Source organism: Staurois parvus, unplaced genomic scaffold, assembly GCF_062004578.1.
Source record: "Staurois parvus isolate SC_StPar_1 unplaced genomic scaffold, SC_StPar_1.0 ptg000811l, whole genome shotgun sequence".
NCBI classification, from domain to species: domain Eukaryota; kingdom Metazoa; phylum Chordata; class Amphibia; order Anura; family Ranidae; genus Staurois; species Staurois parvus.
In genome coordinates, this window is record NW_028318607.1 from 217,501 (window position 1) to 239,224 (window position 21,724).

At 50.1% G+C, this 21,724-nt stretch overlaps 1 protein-coding gene across 1 annotated transcript in view; it reads right to left on the reverse strand.

Moving 5' to 3' along the window:
* MAP4K5 (mitogen-activated protein kinase kinase kinase kinase 5) overlaps window positions 1-21,226 on the reverse strand; it is a 171,869-nt gene extending 150,643 nt beyond the window's left edge. The window contains exon 1 of the mRNA XM_089654856.1: window positions 21,035-21,226. Coding sequence (XP_089510982.1) covers window positions 21,035-21,145 — 111 coding nt within the window. The 5' untranslated portion in view covers window positions 21,146-21,226. The remainder of the gene's footprint in view (window positions 1-21,034) is intronic.
* Between the last annotated feature and the right edge of the window lie 498 nt (window positions 21,227-21,724).

Below are 21,724 nucleotides of genomic sequence, written 5' to 3' on the forward strand. Positions count from 1 at the left end.
CAGTGCATACTCCAGAAAATTCCAGAACATTCCTATTGGGTCTACTGAGTCTTTTCCTAGCGCAGGAGAAAAGTGTTTGTTGTGTTGGATTCCTCCTACATTCCAAAGACATGCTGGTAGGTTAACTGGATCCTGTCTAAATTGGTCCTAGTAAGTGTATGAATGTAGATTAGGGACCTTAGATTGTACCCCCCCCCTTGAGGGTTAGGGACCTTAGATTGTACCCCCCCCTTGAGGGTTAGGGACCTTAGATTGTACCCCCCCCTTGAGGGTTAGGGACCTTAGATTGTACCCCCCCCTTGAGGGTTAGGGACCTTAGATTGTACCCCCCCCTTGAGGGTTAGGGACCTTAGATTGTACGCCCCTTGAGGGTTAGGGACCTTAGATTGTACGCCCCTTGAGGGTTAGGGACCTTAGATTGTACGCCCCTTGAGGGTTAGGGACCTTAGATTGTACGCCCCTTGAGGGTTAGGGACCTTAGATTGTACGCCCCTTGAGGGTTAGGGACCTTAGATTGTACGCCCCTTGAGGGTTAGGGACCTTAGATTGTACGCCCCTTGAGGGTTAGGGACCTTAGATTGTACGCCCCTTGAGGGTTAGGGACCTTAGATTGTACGCCCCTTGAGGGTTAGGGACCTTAGATTGTACGCCCCTTGAGGGTTAGGGACTGATGTGAATGTACAATATATATGTAAAATAAATAAAATAAAAAAGTGCAGTGCATTTTGAACGGGGTGCTGGAAAGGAGCATGGAACATGGGGATCCTGCACCGCAATCTGGTGTGAACTGGCCCTCTGAAGGGGACCTGTACTGTGGAAGACGACAAGAGACTAGTCACCAATATTACTTGTAGGTCCCCTGCAGCTGATTCTTTCCCACTTAGATATATCATGCCTTATTCCACACTATATCTGAGTGAAGAGGTAGTCATCTGTTGAGAGGAGCAGGGCTTTGCTTCCTCATATCAGAGTATGCCCTCCCTGAAGACTGGCCTATGATGAAATGAACCCAAGCAGAAGTCCTGGCAGCTGGGATAATTATATTTACACAGCGCTTTACATATATATTGTACATTCACATCAGTTCCTAATCGTCAAGGAGCTTACAATCTAAGGTCCCTAACATTCATATATACTAGGGCCAATTTAGTCAGGAGCCAATTACCTACCAACATGACTTTAAAGTGTGGGAGGAAACCCGAGCACTCGGAGAAAACCCACGCAGGCACAGGGAGAACATGCAAACTCCAGGCAGGTGTTACCATGGCTGGGATTCGAACCAACGACCTTAGTGGCGATAGGTAGGGGTGCTAACCACTGTGCTGTCCTGTGACAAATATAGCATGAATAAAGGCAAAACTTTTTTAAAAATTTGGATAAAGTGGCGAAGAAGGGTTAGACCCTCTGTTGGTTTTTTTTTGTTTTTTTTTTTTACAAATTCTATTTTTATTGAAAATGGAACAGCGGAAGACACGTCATGTTTCCATATAAGCATGTGTATAAAAAATACAGGAGGTAGGCATCAAACAAAAATGATACAAACGTGGGAATTCGAAGATACGACCATCCCAGTCTGTTGGGTTTTTATTGCTGTGTCCCCATTGGGCAGATTCACTCCATTTGAACCGGTGACAATTGTCACCAAGAAAGTGAGTGGAAATCCAAAAAGTTCTCGCCAGAACAAGAGGCAAGATAAATTCTACCAATGGGGACACCTGTTCCAGGGACAATTCCCTATACCCCCACACACCACTGAGCTCAGCCACTGCTGAGACAGAAGGTAGGCACGGGTTCTGAATGTGGCAGAGCGCTCATTTCCGCAATGCTGGGGGCGCGCCCAACGTACGGTATTGTCCAGCCATCTAGGAAAGACAGGGAGGTCGCTCACACTAGCTTTTCTGACAAGCCTGGGAAAGGACTTGCATGGCCTACAGGTATGGCATACAAAAGTTTTTTAGTCTAATGGGAATGCAGGAACCCATTAGACCCGATAGATCACTCCAGGTTGGCCCCTTTTGCAGGAATAGCTATATAAAACATTTTTAAAAAAGTGTCTATACTGTTTTCAATCCAATAATACACTGTCTCACCCTGTTCTGCACATGCTCAGTTGCGCTCCATTTTTCAGAACTGTGCCAAAATGTAGGAGGCCGATCTGTTGACAGCCTAAAAATTTACTCCTGCTCAGGTGCTTTGGGCTTCAGCAAAATGGCAGCCTCCGGTAAGAAGAAACAGGAGCAATGCTGGAGGCGATTTACAGCACACAGTAAGTTTGGTAGCACAATTATTCATGGGGATTTTACACTCACTGGCCACTTTATTAGGAACACCTTGCTAGTCCCGGGTTGGACCCCCTTTTGCCTTCAGAACTGCCTCCATTCTTGGTGGCATAGATTCAACAAGGTGTTGGAAACATTCTCAGAGATTTTGCTCCATATTGATATGATAGCATCTCGCAGTTTCTGCAGATTTGTCGGCTGCACATCCATGATGTGAATCTCCCATTCCACCACATCCCAAAGGTGCTCTATTGGATGGAGATCTGGTGACTGTGGAGGCCATTGGAGTGCAGTGACCTCATTGTCATGTTCAAGAAACCAGTTGGAGATGATTTGAGCTTTGTGACACGGGGCATTATCCTGCTGGAAGGAGCCATCAGAAGATGGGGACACTGGAGGCATAAAGGGATGGACATGATCAGCTACAATACTCAGGTAGGCCGTGGCATTTAAACGATGCTCAATTGGTACTAAAGGGCCCAAAGTGTGCCAAGAAAAAATCCCCCACACCATGACACCACCACCAGTCTGAACCGTTGATACAAGGCAGGATGGATCCATGCTTTCATGTTGTTCACACCAAATTCTGACCCAACCATCTGAATGTCGTAGCTGAAATCGAGACTCATCAGACCAGGCAACGTTTTTCCAATATTCCAGTGTCCAATTTTGGTGATCCTGTGCCAATTGCAGCCCTGGTTTCCTGTTCTTAGCTGAAAGGAGTGGCACCCGGAGTGGTCTTCTGCTGCTGTAGCCCATCTGCTTCAAAATTTGATGCGTTGCATGTTCAGAGACGATATTCTGCATACACTGGTTGTAACGAGTGGGTATTTGAGTTAATGTTGCCTTTGAATCAGTCTGCCCATTCTCCTCTGACATCAACAAAGCATTTTCATCCACACAACCGTCACTCACTGGAAATTTTCTCTTTTTCAGACCATTCTCTGTAAACCCTAGAGATGGTGGTGTGTGAAAATCCCAGTAATTCAGCAGCTTTTGAAATACTCAGACCAGCCCGTCTGGTTTCCTGTTCTTAGCTGACAGGAGTGGCACCCAGTGTGGTCTTCTGCTGCTGTAGCCCATCTGCTTCAATGTTCGATGCGTTGTACGTTCAGAGATGATATTCTGCTTACCTTGGATATTTTCTCTTTTTCGGACCGTTCTCTGTAAACCCTAGAGATGGTTGTGTGTGAAAATCCCAGTAAATCAGCTGTTTTTTAAATACTCCGACCAGCCCGTCTGGTTTCCTGTTTTTAGCTGACAGGAGTAGCACCCAGTGTGGTCTTCTGCTGCTGTAGCCCATCTGCTTCAATGTTCGATGCGTTGTATGTTCAGAGATGATATTCTGCATACCTTGGATATTTTCTCTTTTTCGGACCGTTCTCTGTAAACCCTAGAGATGGTCGTGCGTGAAAACCCCAGCAGATCACCAGTTTTTGAAATACTCAGACCAGCCCGTCTGGCACCAACAACCATGCCACGTTCAGAGTCACTTAAAATCCCCTTTCTTCCCAATTTTGAAGCTTGGTTTGAACTTCAGAAAGTCTCTTCTACATCTACATGCCTAAATGCATGGAGTTGCTGCCAAGCGATTGGCTGATTAGCAATTTGTGTTACCAAGCCATTGTACCTAATAAAGAGGTCGGTGAGTGTATGTTCCATGTTAAAGACTTTTTTTCTATCAAGTTGTTATGGGTGAAGTTCCACTTAAATAACCTTGCGATGTGAAGAACAGAATCTAATGGGACTAGTTGAGGCCGACAGAGAAAAACAAACATAAAAAAAAAAAACAAAAACCTTCCACTTCAAAAAGGAAATACAAAATGCTGTAAATCCTAAAAATATCCACATGGGTTCTGCTAAAAGGCCACTTCCTAAAGGGAAGGTTTCTTTCACAAGCTCGCATGCGTTTATACAGTCTTTTTTTTTTTAATATTTTAACTTAAAGCCAAAAACATTATTCAGCCACAGAAATCACATTATTTCTGCATTATGAACTCAACTTGCAATAATAAAACTCCCAGAAATTTGAACTGACACTTCCTGCATTCCTGTTTAGCAAAACATCACAATTTTAAAGCACGCAGAATTTCCGCACGTTTACTTGTCACATAAAAATGATCTCAACCATCAATACAGTGAAAGCCTTATAGCAAAAAGGTGGAGCTGACCGTAAAAAAAGAAGGGCAAAAAGAAACAAAAATGCAAAGAACTCCAAGAAGGTGCAGAATTTCTAGGAATAAACAGCACAGCTACTGCCTTTTATTAGTGGTGTGTTTCCCAATACATACAATGTTGCAACACATATATAGGAACAGTATAACCTGCCAAAAGATGTGCACTTCTGTTCAGCCAGACATGTGACCCACACGTCCTTGCCAGACGTTCAACCTCTACTGCAGAGGCACCTTAATGAATGCACCACAACCTGTTGATGCGGTCAGCAGTACAGAGGTATGGTCATCACTCTGATCTCTCCTGCTATCAGCATTCTCAATGTGAGTGCATGTGCAAAGTAGCAGAGCGTCACTGGTTTCTTTTGCTTGCCTCCCTGCCCTAGGCTGAGAACTGTTGTATGGGCAGTAGAGGCCAATATGAAGGACATAGCCAAGTACTAACATTAGCTACATTTGAAAACACATGGTCTGATTTTTAATTGCATTATTTAAAGTGGAAGCATATAATTCTATAGTGTGTACTTGTCTCAATCCAGAGCAATAAGTGCCATTATGGTTTGCTGCTTGATTCCTCTGCTGCCAGCATGAATCACTAACAGGTTTACCTGACACCAAGAGAAAAATGGTGACAGGGGAGGGACCTTCAGCAGATTGACAGCCTCAGCTCTGTTCCTGTGTGCAAGGGGGAGGGGGTTGTCCCTTTCCTGCAACCAATCAGCTCTCAATGCTCTCCTCACTCAGCTCTGCAGTGTATAACTTCAGCTCTCCACCCCCTTATTTGACAGCTCAGACAAGCTTTATAAATTCAGCACTTTGAAGGGATGCAGAGAAGAGATGATTGAAGAGAAGAAATGGCTACAGATAAACAGGTACATCTTATGTAGGAGGATTTGTTTCATCTATGTGTATCACCTGAGGTCAATCACTTCACTGGGTATACATAATGGTTTGCAATCACTGTAAAGTTTCTACTTTTTTTCCTCATCTACTCCAAGTTCAGTCTGCTGAATACAGTGGAAAACGTTAGGAAAAGCTTCAGGGTTATTTTGGTGGCATCGTATTCTTGTAGGAAACATTCTCTCCGATGGCAGAGATTGGGATGGGCATGAAATGGGAGCACGGTATTTCCGTTTAAAATTCCAGGAGTTGTGTACTTTAGAAATGCCCATACAGCAGATGAATGGTGACAAGTATATTATTCATTTCAGGTACTTCTATAGTGCCGCCAATTTACACAGCACTTTACATATATATTGTACATTCACATCAGTCCCTAACCCTCAAGGGGCGTACAATCTAAGGTCCCTAACCCTCAAGGGGCGTACAATCTAAGGTCCCTAACCCTCAAGGGGCGTACAATCTAAGGTCCCTAACCCTCAAGGGGCGTACAATCTAAGGTCCCTAACTCACATTCATACATACACATACTAGGGACGATTTAGACAGGATCCAATTACCTTACCAGCATGTCTTTGGAGTGTGGGAGGAAACCGGAGTACCCGGAGGAAACCCACACAGGCACAGGGAAAACATGCAAACTCCAGGCAGGTGCCGCCGTGGTTGGGATTTGAACCAACAACCCTAGAAATGCCAGGCGGAAGTGCTAACCATTTAGCCACTGTGCTGCCCATATAGTATAGGTGATATTGATGGAATTTAGAGGGTCTGGACGAGATACAGAGTGGAATATACAATGTATTTACCACAATCTGGTGTTCTATAAATTGTATGTTTCCCCCTATCCATCTAAATTGCAATATAACTTATAATCATCCACCAACCATACGAGCGTTTTAAAAGAAAAACAACCCTTGGGTTTTTTATAGTGAAGCACCGATAGTTCGGCCACCAAAAATAGGATTCGTTGTGCCAATAGAAAAAATAAAAAAAAAATAAAAAAAAAAAAAAAAGAAGTGCTGATAATCATCGACTTCAATGCAAAATCACATCCCATTGACTTCAATTCAAAAATGCCTCGTTTTAAGTTTTTTATTATCTCATTTTATTTTCCATCCTATTTTTGTGTGTAACTTTCAAAAGTTTTTTTCTCGCATTACTGGATTGGTTTTTTTTTTAATTCATATTCATCTAAAATTCATGATATTAAATTATAAAGTCAAATATAACACAATTGTATATAAAACATATATAATTTAAAAAACTGCCAATTTCGGTTTCAGTTTTTGGCCAAGTGCAGCCTGAATTTTCAGGTTTGGTCCAGAATTTTAATTACGGCGCACCACTAGTTTTTTTTAACCATAATACAAAACTTCAAATGACCATCCTGATGTCCCACAGGTAGACCATAGATTTAGGCTCCCAGAGCATCGGGAGCAATCTAGATTGACACTGCGTGGAGGTAGAGTTCTTCTCCGAAGGCTTTTGTATCGAGGTTGTGTTCACCATAAAGGGTCTGGTTAGTTGAAGCCTTTCAGATCCCTCTCAGGCCCCTTACACACGGGCGTTCTGTTTTTGTCATCAGTTCATTCATGCTTCTCTAAGAAAAACGGATCAGTTCACGTCAATTCTTCATCCGTTCACATCAGTTTTTCCATACATTTTTTGTCCGTTCCATTTTTATTTTTGTAAAAACGGAAGAAAAATCGGATTTTCCTCCATTCAAAAAAACAGATAATAACGGATGCGGACATTCATTTGTTTGCCTTCCTCTGTATCAACTGTGGGTATAGCATTTTTTTTTTTTTTGTCTACGGTTGAACTGGATGGACTTTTGTCTTTTTTTCAGCCAGAGTAACTATGTAATTAATGGATGTAAACAAATGATCATCCGTTTACAGCCATTAGTCCATAGTAATACATGGGTGTCAGTTTTTCATCCGTAAACGGACAGATGAAAAACGGACATACGGAACGCCCTTCTTACGTTTGGCAGCTTTTAGAGTTCCAACCATGGCTTCAAATAAATTGGCACATTGGCCATCATTAAATAATAACACTCACCTAGGAAAGGGGCCTTACACATTAAATTAACTAGAACTTTGTTAATTTTTTTTTTTTGTATTACAATCCTACTCTTGTATATGTACCATACATGATTTACTACACTATAAGTGCTCTCCTGCTTCCATTCCGCTATCTTTTTTGTGGTTCCACCTGGACCGATTTACCCCAGATACCACTTTTATAGGATCATGAACTGAATCCAGGTTAAAAACTGAGAGCCACAAAGGGTTTTCCTGCAAGGTTCTGATGACAGCCCTGTAAATAGATGGCACATGAGGCGACATACAGGGAACCTGCCAGAATGGACCGTAACGTACAAAGAATCCAGAGCACTCCTTACACGCAACTGACCATACATAGGAGTTGATTTAATAAAGGGAAAAAAAAGACTGAGCACATTGCAAGTGCAGTTGCACTTAATTTCCTTAGGAAATATAAATGTGGGAATGCTTCACTTTATAAAGAATACTCAATCAGATGCAAGGAAAATTTAAAAAAAAAAAAAAAAAAAAACACAACAACATTTTGCTTGCACATTATTAGATGACAGCAATCAGCAGAGCTTTGCCACATTTACCAATCTCTTGGGAAAAAGGACTGCAACTGCCTTTAGTAAATCCACTCCAATGGATGCTATAGAGACAAGAAGGACAACACTGACATAGAAGAAGTCCAAAAAATGAAATATCACCACAACACCATCTTCACAAATGCACACAGGACGTTTGTTGGTCACCAATAGAAGGCAGAGTGACCAGGAAGGGCATGACTTGGCCTAGCTGAGGCTCTCATATGGTGCTGGGGTTGTGATATTTCAGCTCTCAACGCTGGTTCCATAGCACGAGCGCAGCACGAGCGTTGGGGGCTCCGCAGCACGAGCGCAGCACGAGCGTTGGGGCTCCGCAGCACGAGCGCAGCACGAGCGTTGGGGCTCCGCAGCACGAGCGTTGGGGCTCCGCAGCACGAGCGTTGGGGCTCCGCAGCACGAGCGTTGGGGCTCCGCAGCACGAGCGTTGGGGCTCCGCAGCACGAGCGCAGCACGAGCGTTGGGGCTCCGCAGCACGAGCGTTGGGGCTCCGCAGCACGAGCGCAGCACGAGCGTTGGGGCTCCGCAGCACGAGCGTTGGGGCTCCGCAGCACGAGCGTTGGGGCTCCGCAGCACGAGCGCAGCACGAGCGTTGGGGCTCCGCAGCACGAGCGTTGGGGCTCCGCAGCACGAGCGTTGGGGCTCCGCAGCACGAGCGTTGGGGCTCCGCAGCACGAGCGCAACACGAGCGTTGGGGCTCCACAGCACGAGCGCAACACGAGCGTTGGGGGCTCCACAGCACGAGCGCAACACGAGCGTTGGGGGCTCCACAGCACGAGCGCGACACGAGTGTTGGGGCTCCACAGCACGAGCGCAACACGAGCGTTGGGGCTCCACAGCACGAGCGCAACACGAGCGTTGGGGCTCCACAGCACGAGCGCAACACGAGCGTTGGGGCTCCACAGCACGAGCGCAACACGAGCGTTGGGGCTCCACAGCACGAGCGCAACACGAGCGTTGGGGCTCCACAGCACGAGCGCAACACGAGCGTTGGGGCTCCACAGCACGAGCGCAACACGAGCGTTGGGGCTCCACAGCACGAGCGCAACACGAGCGTTGGGGCTCCACAGCACGCGCGCTTTAGTCCAGAATCAATACGTGAACGGAAGAAACCAAGCACAAAACAATCAGCTCAAAAATCCTTTATTCCTGACAGTGAAGTCATAGCCAGTGGAAAAACTGGTTTCGGGGGCCTGGGAATCCACCTGGTTCAGGGCTTGGTTTTGGTAGCTAGAGTTCAAATACAAAATGAGATAAAACCTTCTGGATGGAGATTATAAACACGTGTGGACATGCAGTGCCCACTGGCTGTATAAAGGCGGACCACCAATGACATTATACAGTCATTAAAGTGGTTGTAAAGGCTGATTTTTATTTTACCTTCATGCAGGTAAAAAACCTTCTGCGTGCAGTATCCCCTCAGCCCCCCAACACTCACCTAAGCCCCCTCTCGATCCAGCGATGAGAACTGGAGTCTTGGCTATCCTAGGACTCCCTCTTCTCATTGGCAAATGTGTCAATCACAGCAAGTGAGCCAATGAGAAGAGACAGAGGGTGGGGGGGGGGGGGGGGGGTCGAGCCGTGGTTCCCTGTGTGAATGGACACATGCAGGTGCCCCCATAGCAAGCTGATTGCTGTGGGGGCACCCAACAGGAGGGAGGAGCCAGGAGAGCCTGTGGGGGACCTGAGAAGAGGAGGATCCAGGCTGCTCTGTGCAAAACCACTGCATAAAGCAGGTAAGTATAGACAGGTTTGTTATTTAAAAAAAGAATATGATGCCTTTAGAGTCACTTTCAGATCTGCATATTTGGCCATGTTTAGGAAACCCATCCAGAAGGTTTTACTCTTTTCCTAATGGCCGAGATCCATTTGACAAGAACTCCCACCAACCTATAATTGAAGAAAGTCAAGCTTCAAGTCCAGCACCTTTATTGGATCTCATTCCTAATCCAGAACCAACACCTGGAGTTGGCCAATGGCAGCCCTTGACACGGGGTTGTAACCTTGGCTAAGACAGCCAACAGTTCTGACCGGTTCTATCTTCACCTTCATAAAGTTATCTTTGAAATGCCTCGTCTTCCCGTGTCACGGGATCTTATACACGCTGTCTACACGCCTAGCACATCCATGCTGTAAAGCACAAAATACAAAGTTTACAAAAGTAAGCAGCCTTTCTATATGGCCCTTAGTACAATGTTCCTCCCAAAGATATGACGCGCTATTCCTCCCACCGACGCCAACAGTGGAGCGCGCTAGTCCTCCCACCGACGCCAACAGTGGCGCGAGCTAGTCCTCCCACCGACGCCAACAGTGGCGCGAGCTAGTCCTCCCACCGACGCCAACAGTGGCGCGAGCTAGTCCTCCCACCGACGCCAACAGTGGCGCGAGCTAGTCCTCCCACCGACGCCAACAGTGGCGCGAGCTAGTCCTCCCACCGACGCCAACAGTGGCGCGAGCTAGTCCTCCCACCGACGCCAACAGTGGCGCGAGCTAGTCCTCCCACCGACGCCAACAGTGGCGCGCGCTAGTCCTCCCACCGACGCCAACAGTGGCGCGCGCTAGTCCTCCCACCGACGCCAACAGTGGCGCGAGCTAGTCCTCCCACCGACGCCAACAGTGGCGCGAGCTAGTCCTCCCACCGACGCCAACAGTGGCGCGAGCTAGTCCTCCCACCGACGCCAACAGTGGCGCGAGCTAGTCCTCCCACCGACGCCAACAGTGGCGCGAGCTAGTCCTCCCACCGACGCCAACAGTGGCGCGAGCTAGTCCTCCCACCGACGCCAACAGTGGCGCGAGCTAGTCCTCCCACCGACGCCAACAGTGGCGCGAGCTAGTCCTCCCACCGACGCCAACAGTGGCGCGAGCTAGTCCTCCCACCGACGCCAACAGTGGCGCGAGCTAGTCCTCCCACCGACGCCAACAGTGGCGCGAGCTAGTCCTCCCACCGACGCCAACAGTGGCGCGAGCTAGTCCTCCCACCGACGCCAACAGTGGCGCGAGCTAGTCCTCCCACCGACGCCAACAGTGGCGCGAGCTAGTCCTCCCACCGACGCCAACAGTGGCGCGAGCTAGTCCTCCCACCGACGCCAACAGTGGCGCGAGCTAGTCCTCCCACCGACGCCAACAGTGGCGCGAGCTAGTCCTCCCACCGACGCCAACAGTGGCGCGAGCTAGTCCTCCCACCGACGCCAACAGTGGCGCGAGCTAGTCCTCCCACCGACGCCAACAGTGGCGCGAGCTAGTCCTCCCACCGACGCCAACAGTGGCGCGAGCTAGTCCTCCCACCGACGCCAACAGTGGGGCGCTAGTCCTCCCACCGACGCCAACAGTGGGGCGCTAGTCCTCCCACCGACGCCAACAGTGGGGCGCTAGTCCTCCCACCGACGCCAACAGTGGCGTGCTATTCCTCCGATGCCAACAGTGGCGTGCTATTCCTCCGATGCCAACAGTGGCGCACTATTACTCCCACAGACGCCAACAGAGGCGCACTATTACTCCCACCGACGCCAACAGTGGCGCACTATTACTCCCACTGACACCAAAGATGGGGTGTGGTTCCTGCCACATATGTAAATGATTGAGCACTGTTCCTCCCACTGACACCAATGATGGGGCATTATTTCTCCTCCTACTGACTTATGTCCGGAGGACCGTGCGAGGATTTGCTCCCACAGACCACCATTATTCCCACTGATCTTGGGGCATTTTCCATGAGCACTGTCCTTAGTCCACCCTTCTAAAGTCTGAAGAACCGGATCTTTGTTTAGAAAGTTTGAAGTTCTCTGCAATAGACAATCAGCCCTCTGCAAGTCACAGCTATGAGCACCTAACCGATGGACACAAGTATATTACTCTACCATGTCACCAGAGGAACCTTCAGGATACTTACAGAACAGGACAGACCAACAAAAAGCAAAGAACATACCATAGCTGTGTACATGAAATGTGACCTCCTGTGAAACATTTCTTCATCTGCACAAAACATGTTAAACATTTAGCAATAATTCTTACGCATTTCACATGTACCTTAGATAAGAACTGCAGCGAGGCTCCAACTAATTGAAATTCCACAGTGCTCTCTTAGTAGTCATGCTGGTTAGCCCTTCAACCAAGTGCTCAAGGATAAGTTCACCTTTGGGAACATGTTACACGTTCTACCTGGTTTTAGGGGTGTACAAACCCAGATATTACCTTGTAAAAGTAGCAGTGACATCACTGCGCTGTACGTAGCCTGTGCACCAAAGCTCCATGTGATCAGGTTACAGTGCGTTTTTAAAAGTAGCGCATGTGCTGCTTTTTGGGTCCGGTGCTGAAAATTCACTGCACTCAAATCGCACAGGAATGCAAGTGTGTTCCTGTGCGAATTCTGATGTGAGCTGGCCCTCACAATGCATGGTCTCAGTGGATTCCTCAATCCACCTTGTTTGTGTGGATGGAGGAATCTATTTTTTTTTTCCGTACACTCTGATGGCTGAACAAAATAAAAAAAACAAAACGTACAAACAAAACAAAAAAACAAACAAACGGTCTATGGCCAGCCTTAGTCCCCTTTTACATGGGTGAACTCCGCCAAGTGGATACACCTGCTCAGTGGAGGATCTGTTTCTGTCCGCTGATCCCTGCTGAGCTGGCGGAAGACTGGTCTGTGTCCGCTCCGCTTGTGCAGAGAGGACACAGACGGAGCCTGCTGTTCTCTATGGGGCGATGGGATGTAACGGACTGCCTGTCCATTTACATCCAACTGTCACCCGATCCACTAGACCAGGGGTAGGCAACCTGCGGCTCTCTAGCGGTTGTGGAACTACATTTCCCATGAGGCATTGCAACATTACAAAACTGAGTTACAGCTATGACATGCAGAGGCATGATGGAACTTGTAGTCCTACAACAGCTGGAGAGCCGCAGGTTGCCTACCCCCTGCACTAGACAATCCATCTGTTTCCAGCTGATCTGATGCAGGAGGGTGTAAATGGACACCTTCCCATAGAGAGCAATGCAGGGTCTGATCAGGACCGCCTTCCGACGGACAGGAAGACCCAGTCGGTCTGCCTGTGTAGAAGGAGCCTTAAGCAGGCCATAGATGGGTCATTTATCGGCCAAATTCTCGTCCGCACAGAAAATCAGCCGATATTCACACCGTTAGTGGGGCCAGCCCGTCGGCCGTTTTTCGCGGATCTTCTCGTCTATTTTTATCGGTCATGCTGAAAAATCCACAAAAAACGGCAAGTGCGTGGGATCAGCACAGGGCCAATTAGCACTATCCAGACAGAGGTCAGGGGTTCTACATCCTCCTAAAGCAAACCGAAAACTCCTCCTACAAGCTTTAACCAGTGCTCTGTGGAACACTGATAGAAGTCACAAGACTGCTCTGTTGATAAGAAAAGGTATTTAGCAGTTTATATTTAAGAAAATAATTGCATTTCCATGTTCTGTGTACTGTGGGAGAGCGGATAGAGTGACTGCAGGGCCCGGGGGAGACCGGACAGAGTGACTGCAGGGCCCGGGGGAGACCGGACAGAGTGACTGCAGGGCCCGGGGGAGACCGGACAGAGTGACTGCAGGGCCCGGGGGAGACCGGACAGAGTGACTGCAGGGCCCGGGGGAGACCGGACAGAGTGACTGCAGGGCCCGGGGGAGACCGGACAGAGTGACTGCAGGGCCCGGGGGAGACCGGACAGAGTGACTGCAGGGCCCGGGGGAGACCGGACAGAGTGACTGCAGGGCCCGGGGGAGACCGGACAGAGTGACTGCAGGGCCCGGGGGAGACCGGACAGAGTGACTGCAGGGCCCGGGGGAGACCGGACAGTGTGACTGCAGGGCCCGGGGGAGACCGGACAGAGTGACTGCAGGGCCCGGGGGAGACCGGACAGAGTGACTGCAGGGCCCGGGGGAGACCGGACAGAGTGACTGCAGGGCCCGGGGGAGACCGGACAGAGTGACTGCAGGGCCCGGGGGAGACCGGACAGAGTGACTGCAGGGCCCGGGGGAGACCGGACAGAGTGACTGCAGGGCCCGGGGGAGACCGGACAGAGTGACTGCAGGGCCCGGGGGAGACCGGACAGAGTGACTGCAGGGCCCGGGGGAGACCGGACAGAGTGACTGCAGGGCCCGGGGGAGACCGGACAGAGTGACTGCAGGGCCCGGGGGAGACCGGACAGAGTGACTGCAGGGCCCGGGGGAGACCGGACAGAGTGACTGCAGGGCCCGGGGGAGACCGGACAGAGTGACTGCAGGGCCCGGGGGAGACCGGACAGAGTGACTGCAGGGCCCGGGGGAGACCGGACAGAGTGACTGCAGGGCCCGGGGGAGACCGGACAGAGTGAATGCAGGGCCCGGGGGAGACCGGACAGAGTGAATGCAGGGCCCGGGGGAGACCGGACAGAGTGAATGCAGGGCCCGGGGGAGACCGGACAGAGTGAATGCAGGGCCCGGGGGAGACCGGACAGAGTGAATGCAGGGCCCGGGGGAGACCGGACAGAGTGAATGCAGGGCCCGGGGGAGACCGGACAGAGTGAATGCAGGGCCCGGGGGAGACCGGACAGAGTGAATGCAGGGCCCGGGGGAGACCGGACAGAGTGAATGCAGGGCCCGGGGGAGACCGGACAGAGTGAATGCAGGGCCCGGGGGAGACCGGACAGAGTGAATGCAGGGCCCGGGGGAGACCGGACAGAGTGAATGCAGGGCCCGGGGGAGACCGGACAGAGTGAATGCAGGGCCCGGGGGAGACCGGACAGAGTGAATGCAGGGCCCGGGGGAGACCGGACAGAGTGAATGCAGGGCCCGGGGGAGACCGGACAGAGTGAATGCAGGGCCCGGGGGAGACCGGATATAGTGACTGCAGGGCCCGGGGGAGACCGGATATAGTGACTGCAGGGTCCGGGGAGACCGGATATAGTGACTGCAGGGTCCGGGGAGACCGGATATAGTGACTGCAGGGTCCGGGGAGACCGGATATAGTGACTGCAGGGTCCGGGGAGACCGGATATAGTGACTGCAGGGTCCGGGGAGACCGGATATAGTGACTGCAGGGTCCGGGGAGACCGGATATAGTGACTGCAGGGTCCGGGGAGACCGGATATAGTGACTGCAGGGTCCGGGGAGACCGGATATAGTGACTGCAGGGTCCGGGGAGACCGGATATAGTGACTGCAGGGTCCGGGGAGACCGGATATAGTGACTGCAGGGTCCGGGGAGACCGGATATAGTGACTGCAGGGTCCGGGGAGACCGGATATAGTGACTGCAGGGTCCGGGGAGACCGGATATAGTGACTGCAGGGTCCGGGGAGACCAGATATAGTGACTGCAGGGGCCTGGGTTTAGTAAAACTAAGTTGCTGATGACTTGCACAGCGCAGCAATCTGAGCTAGAGTACTGCTGTTTAAAATCTGATGTATGACGGGTCACTTGGAAAACACTCAGACACAATTAAGGCTTACTGGCATCCAAGGTCCCCATTATGGGAAACATTTCACATTAATTGAGAAGTTCATAAACACTGGTGACCACGACGGGGTACAAGACATACGGAGGGTGTGAAGCCCTGGGACAGATACAGGCATTATACGGTCAGGCTCAGATGTGACACGTTGTGAGTCACAATGCCAGACAGATGAAATCCCAGATACTACACATGAACATACTACATGCTGTATTGTAGATCCCACATATAATAGTCTGCGCTGCCAGTAGGGACACGCTGGAGGTGCATGCTCTGCATAGCTATTGACATTCTGAAATCATTTCCTGGCGCATCCCAACGCTGACTGACTCCCTCTACATCTGTCACGCACAACGCTTCACAGCAACAAGGAAGGCGATACGACCCATCAGGATACGGCTCAAACTTTTCCAATACAAACTCTTTATCTGCATTGTAAAATTAGCATTTTTGAGCCATTTGTGCAATTAGCTGAGCAAGAGTGCACAACTGAATGCAGATTATAGGAGCCAGTATGTCCAAAGTCAGCAAAACCCTGTGTGAAAAAGCTCTGATGGAAGCAGTCATTCCACATGTCATGCGCCATATGCTATCTCTAGGGCTGAACAAGTATGCAGTCTAAGAGGCTGAGAATGGCTTCTTCCATCAGAGGCTTCTCACAACAGTGCTGTGCTTTGTGAGAGTGCACTCGATATGAATATGTTGGCTGTAGCCAGCTCCCTGTCCAACTCCGGGAACGAGTTCTGACAGGCTCCTGATGTGGACCCGGTACCATCCCGCCCCTGGTGCAGCACTGATGCATTAACCTGAAAGACACAAGACTGCAGTCCCGCGTGTTTTCTGAGGGGTTTACTGTTCAAGAATCTTGAAAGCAATGTGTGATTCAGGGCTTGCTCTGATGTGCGGCAGCATTTGCCGTCCCTCTGAAAAAGACCTGTAGTGGATCTCTTTTCAGAGAGCATTTGACAGACTGTACAGGGGTGATATGTCACCTCCTGTCTGTTTTAATCATAGAAATACGGCTTGGCTCAATTCACTTGAATTGGTCTTGTTTGGCAGCAGTGCTGCTTTGCCAAATGCAACAGGGGATTTAATTGCTGTTGCAGCTGCCAAGCAAAGCAGGTGGGCAATCAGGAGGGCTGAGGTGCGTTTAAAACTGTGGCTCAACCGCCTGGTTTTATCGCCCCCTGGCTGCACATCTTAAAGTGGCCATAGAAGGAATGAAATCGAAACAGGGACATTGAAAAGAAGTCAAACAACAGATCGATCTCTGTTCAGCTGCAGCAGCCACACCTGTATTTGGCTGGTCCCTGCTGAAGTTCGATATATGGGCACTGCATCTACCAACTGAACTCGCACTGCATCTACCAACTGAACTCGCACTGCATCTACCAACTGAACTCGCACTGCATCTACCAACTGAACTCGCACTGCATCTACCAACTGAACTCGCACTGCATCTACCAACTGAACTCGCACTGCATCTACCAACTGAACTCGCACTGCATCTACCAACTGAACTCCGTTCAACCATCCTGTCAGATAAAAGCTGCTCGATCAGCAGCTACAACCAATGTCTGCAGCGCTGATCTGTGTATTCTGACTGCAGGAGAAGTGTGCCTGCTGGCAGAACACAATAGCACAGCGGGGAGGATCCCCCACATCCACCTTGAATGTGTGGATGGGGGAATCAGTTTAGGTTTTTTTTTTTTTGTTCAGCCAAAAAAAAAAATGAACCATGTGTGGCCAGCTTAAAGCAGAGTTCTAGCTGAAAAAAGAAAAGAAAAAAAGTCAGCTGCTGACTTTTAAAATACAGCCACTTACCTGTCCCTCGGTCCAGTGGAGTCCTCACCATGGCTGGTTTCATCGGCCGTCGTCTCTCCCTGCTGCCGGAATCTTCATTGTGGGCACCCGGCAGTGACAGCTTGCGGCTTCACAGCCGGGTGCCCACTGAGCATGCGTGAGAAGCGCTGCGCTTTGTGAATGGCCCCGTAGTCTTCTGGGACCTGTCACATGTCCCAGAAGACTACAGGCGGGGGAGAAATAACTTCCACTTCCGATCACCTTCCTTAGGCGATCGCAGCGGAAGTGGGAGCGGGTACCTGTCAAAGTCGGGTACCCACTCCCCCAAAAGGTGCCAATTCATAATGGGGAGTGGTGTACAAAGACTTAAAGCGGAACTTCCCCTTTTGGGTGGAGCTCTACACTGATTCCTGCTGCAATGCGGTGGAGGAAACAAGTTCTGTGCGCAATTCCCATGCTGAAGTTCAAATCGCGCTGTCTCTGCGATGGGCAGCGGGTCTCAGCATAATGGAAATGAAACCTCAAACACAGAGAGCAAAACGCAGTGCGTCTGCCTACACCGGCGGTACTATGCGATCCAGTTGAAGTGTATTTTTAAAAAGTAGTGCATGCACTACTTTTGGTGCGAAATCAGTCCATTCAAATGAATGAGCTGAAACCGCAACGCACGTTCCTTGGCTATTCCTGGTGTGAACCGTCTCTTAGAGTCTTACATTCACTTGTGTTTCTTTCTACGTTTGGTATACATAGCAGATCCTATTTTGTTGTGTCTATTATTATTATTATTAGACAGGATTTATATATTTATATTATTATTATTAGACAGGATTTATATATTATTATTATTATACAGGATTTATATAGCGCCAACAGTTTGCTCAGCGCTTTACAATATAACGGAAGACAATACAGCAACAATACAAGAGGGATAGGAGGGCCCCGATCCTGGGAGCTTACTAAGCTGCTGTTTTAACCCCGGTGAAAAACAAAGGCAAGTCAGAATCATGGCAAAGCAAGACATTGATTGTAAGCTCTAATGAGTGAAAAAAAAAACTAAAGCAGCGCTCAAATCTTCATGCTGACCAGGGGTAATGTAAGTCATGCACACGGGACGTTTTTACAGCGGCTGTTTTTGGCTTTTGAGGTTTTTTTCTACAGCCAGTAAACCCCCCAGAATGTTATCCTATGTGTCCATATACACACAGACTCAGGGGCGGACTGACCATACTGTCTGCTCTTATGTTGTACAGCGCCGCGCAAACTGTTGGTGCTATATCAGGGGCGGACTGACAACTCATGGGGCCCCCGGGCAATAGGGGATCATGCGGCCCCTGTGTCCTTGCCCAAAGTCAAAAAAGCCTATGAAAGAGGTACCAGGGGCATCTCATGGGGGCCCCCTACTGACCCCAGGCCTTCGGGCAGTGCCTGAGTTTCCAAATGGTCAGTTCGCCCCTGCACTATATAACTCCTGTATAATAATATTGGTGTGGGGGAGGGGGGGTAGATCTGTTTTTCCTTTGTCACCTGTATGATCTGCATAGAGCGCCCTGTAGTGGAGCGCACCGACCCAAAGCCGTACCTCTAGTTTTGCTCATAGCGGTGACAAATCGCCAGCATTAGCGATACGTTGCAGTGACCACTTGTGGCTCCAAGTTGACCCATCAGATGCAGCCTCATTGCTGGTTCACACCGTGCCTGCATCTGAATCGCACAGAAACGAGCTCTGTGTGGCTGTGCCATTCACATGTGCTTCTGAGAAGTCCGATTCCAGCCCATTCATTTTGGAGCATGCGCCAAACGTGGTGCACGCACTGCAACCAGATTGCATGGAACCGCGAGATCCGATGAGGCACCGCGAGACCCGAGGAGCCACCGCGAGACCCGATGAGCCACCGCGAGACCCGAGGAGCCACCGCGAGACCCGAGGAGGTCAAAACGCACTGCCTTTGGGGTGTTGTGAATGTTTTATGGACACCTGCTACAGATCGCAAATGTATTGCGTTTTGCATGTGGTTTGAGTTGCAGCATGTTCCTGTGCGATTCAGATGCAGACGTGGTGTGAACCGGCCCCCAAGTGCCAAGGACAAAGCGCTCCCCTCTGGCGTAGTTCCCTTAGCCGTAGGATTTGTGCGACGACACGCCGTCCCCGGTGAGCGAGATTCTGCAACATCTGCGCCAGTTACGTCGCCGTGCCATGTGTTGGCGCTCTAGATCCATATGCTTTTATGGGCGAGTTGCCGCCATTTTTATTTATTTCAGGTACTTATAAAGCGCCGTCAGTTTACGCAGCGCATTACATATATATATATTTTTTTTTTTTTTAAGTCCGCAAACGTGCAAACTACAACGAAAAACCCGTAAGTGATCACAAAAAAAGTGCAAGTGCGAACACCACACGAAAAAGTGCACTTAGGGGTGTGTTTGTCCTACCCCCGAAAGGGTTGGACCGTTCGCCTGATCCCCCGGGGCACGAAGCTCCTGACAGGGACAAGGTTCCCATTTGGTCCTCCTGGCCAAAAGGCCTGGTGGACCACCGTTCCTTATGCCCAGCCGAAGCCGGACATCCAGTACTAGGCGAGGGGGTTCTCCCGAAGAGAAAACCCCCTAGGGATCAGGGGAGGAAGGAACCGTATGGCCACACATCCTCCCCCTAGACTTCAGGTAAGGCCCGAGGACCCACACCCTCCATCCGTGAAAAACACACACATAAGAACAGAAAAAGTGACAAAACGTGGGAGTGGTAAATAAATAAAAAATAAAAAAGTGGTACCGTGCCTAATAGTGCACAGACCAGGCCCTGAGGCCTATATTGTACATTCACATCAGTCCCTAACCCTCAAGGGGTGTACAATCTAAGGTCCCTAACCTTCAAGGGGTGTACAATCTAAGGTCCCTAACCTTCAAGGGGTGTACAATCTAAGGTCCCTAACCCTCAAGGGGTGTACAATCTAAGGTCCCTAACTTACATTCATACATACACATACTAGGGCCAATTTAGACAGGAGCCAATTCACCTACCAGCATGTCTTTGGAGTGTGGGAGGAAATCAGAGTACCCGGAGGAAACCCACGCAGGAACAGCGAGAACATGCAAACTCCACACGGGGTGCCGTGGTTGGGGTTTCGAACCAACGACCCCAGTACTGCCAGGCGGAAGTGCTAACCATTTAGCCACTGTGCTGCCATTGATAGGATCAGCGTTGTGATGCAGCTCTTCACGATCTTTAACATTCATGGCGCCCTACTGGGTCCGTTGCTACTGACAACACACCAAAAGCGCTAGTGTGACGCAGGACCCGCCCGTACGGGTGTTCCCACTTACAATGTTTCTGTGCGTTTGCGCACTGGGCGGTTCTATGTGTCACGGCAAATAAGCTCAGGATTCGTATTTTGCTGTATTTTTGCACACGCGGTTTACCATCATTTTAATTTTTTTTTTTTCACGTGACAAAAATAACACTGCGTTTGGGGTGATATTAGGAATTAATGGCGTTCACGTGTGCGTTGCGCATTTTGCAGTGATTTAAGCACAATTTCAAATCGCTAAGTGTGAATGGGGCCCAATGCAGGTTGGTGGTCTGGCGTCATGACGCGACACGCTCAGGTAAAGGATGGCGTTGTCAGTGTGCGACAATACTGCCAACCGGACGGCGTTAGAGGGCGACAACCTGAGTTCTTTATACCGGAGGATAAATACCGGGGTACACCGAGCTGGGGGGGGGGACCGGAGCCCGGGGAAGGGGTAGAAGTGTTGGGCATGAGAGGCCACACTGAGCCCCGCACTCACCTTATACACATCCCCGTACGTCCCGCTCCCCACCCGCTGGATCAGCTCGAAGTCCTGCTGCGGGTTCTTGCGGAGGATGTCGGCGCTGGGCCGGCCCGAGGAGAGCTCCATAGTGCGGGCTGGGCGGAGGAAATCAGAGCCGGGGGAGGCCAGGCTCCGGGGCCATGTCCGCCGACTGAACAACAATGAGAGACAGAGGAAGAGAGCCAGCCGGGAGGAGGAGGAGACAGCGCCACCCACCGGACACACCTCCACCGGGACAACCAGGCCTCACCTACACCGGAGAGGGGGAGGGACCCGTATGCAGGGCCTGAGACCCCTTTTACCTGTACTGACACCTCATATCTATACTGGGGGACACTGACACCCCTCATATCATCTATACTGGGGGACACTGACACCCCTCATATCTCCTATACTGGGGGACACTGACACCCCTCATATCTATACTGGGGACACTGACACCCCTCATATCATCTATACTGGGGACACTGACACCCTCATATCATCTATACTGGGGACACTGACACCCCTCATATCTCCTATACTGGGGACACTGACACCCCTCATATCACCTATACTGGGGACACTGACACCCCTCATATCTCCTATACTGGGGACACTGACACCCCTCATATCACCTATACTGGGGACACTGACACCCCTCATATCACATATACTGGGGACACT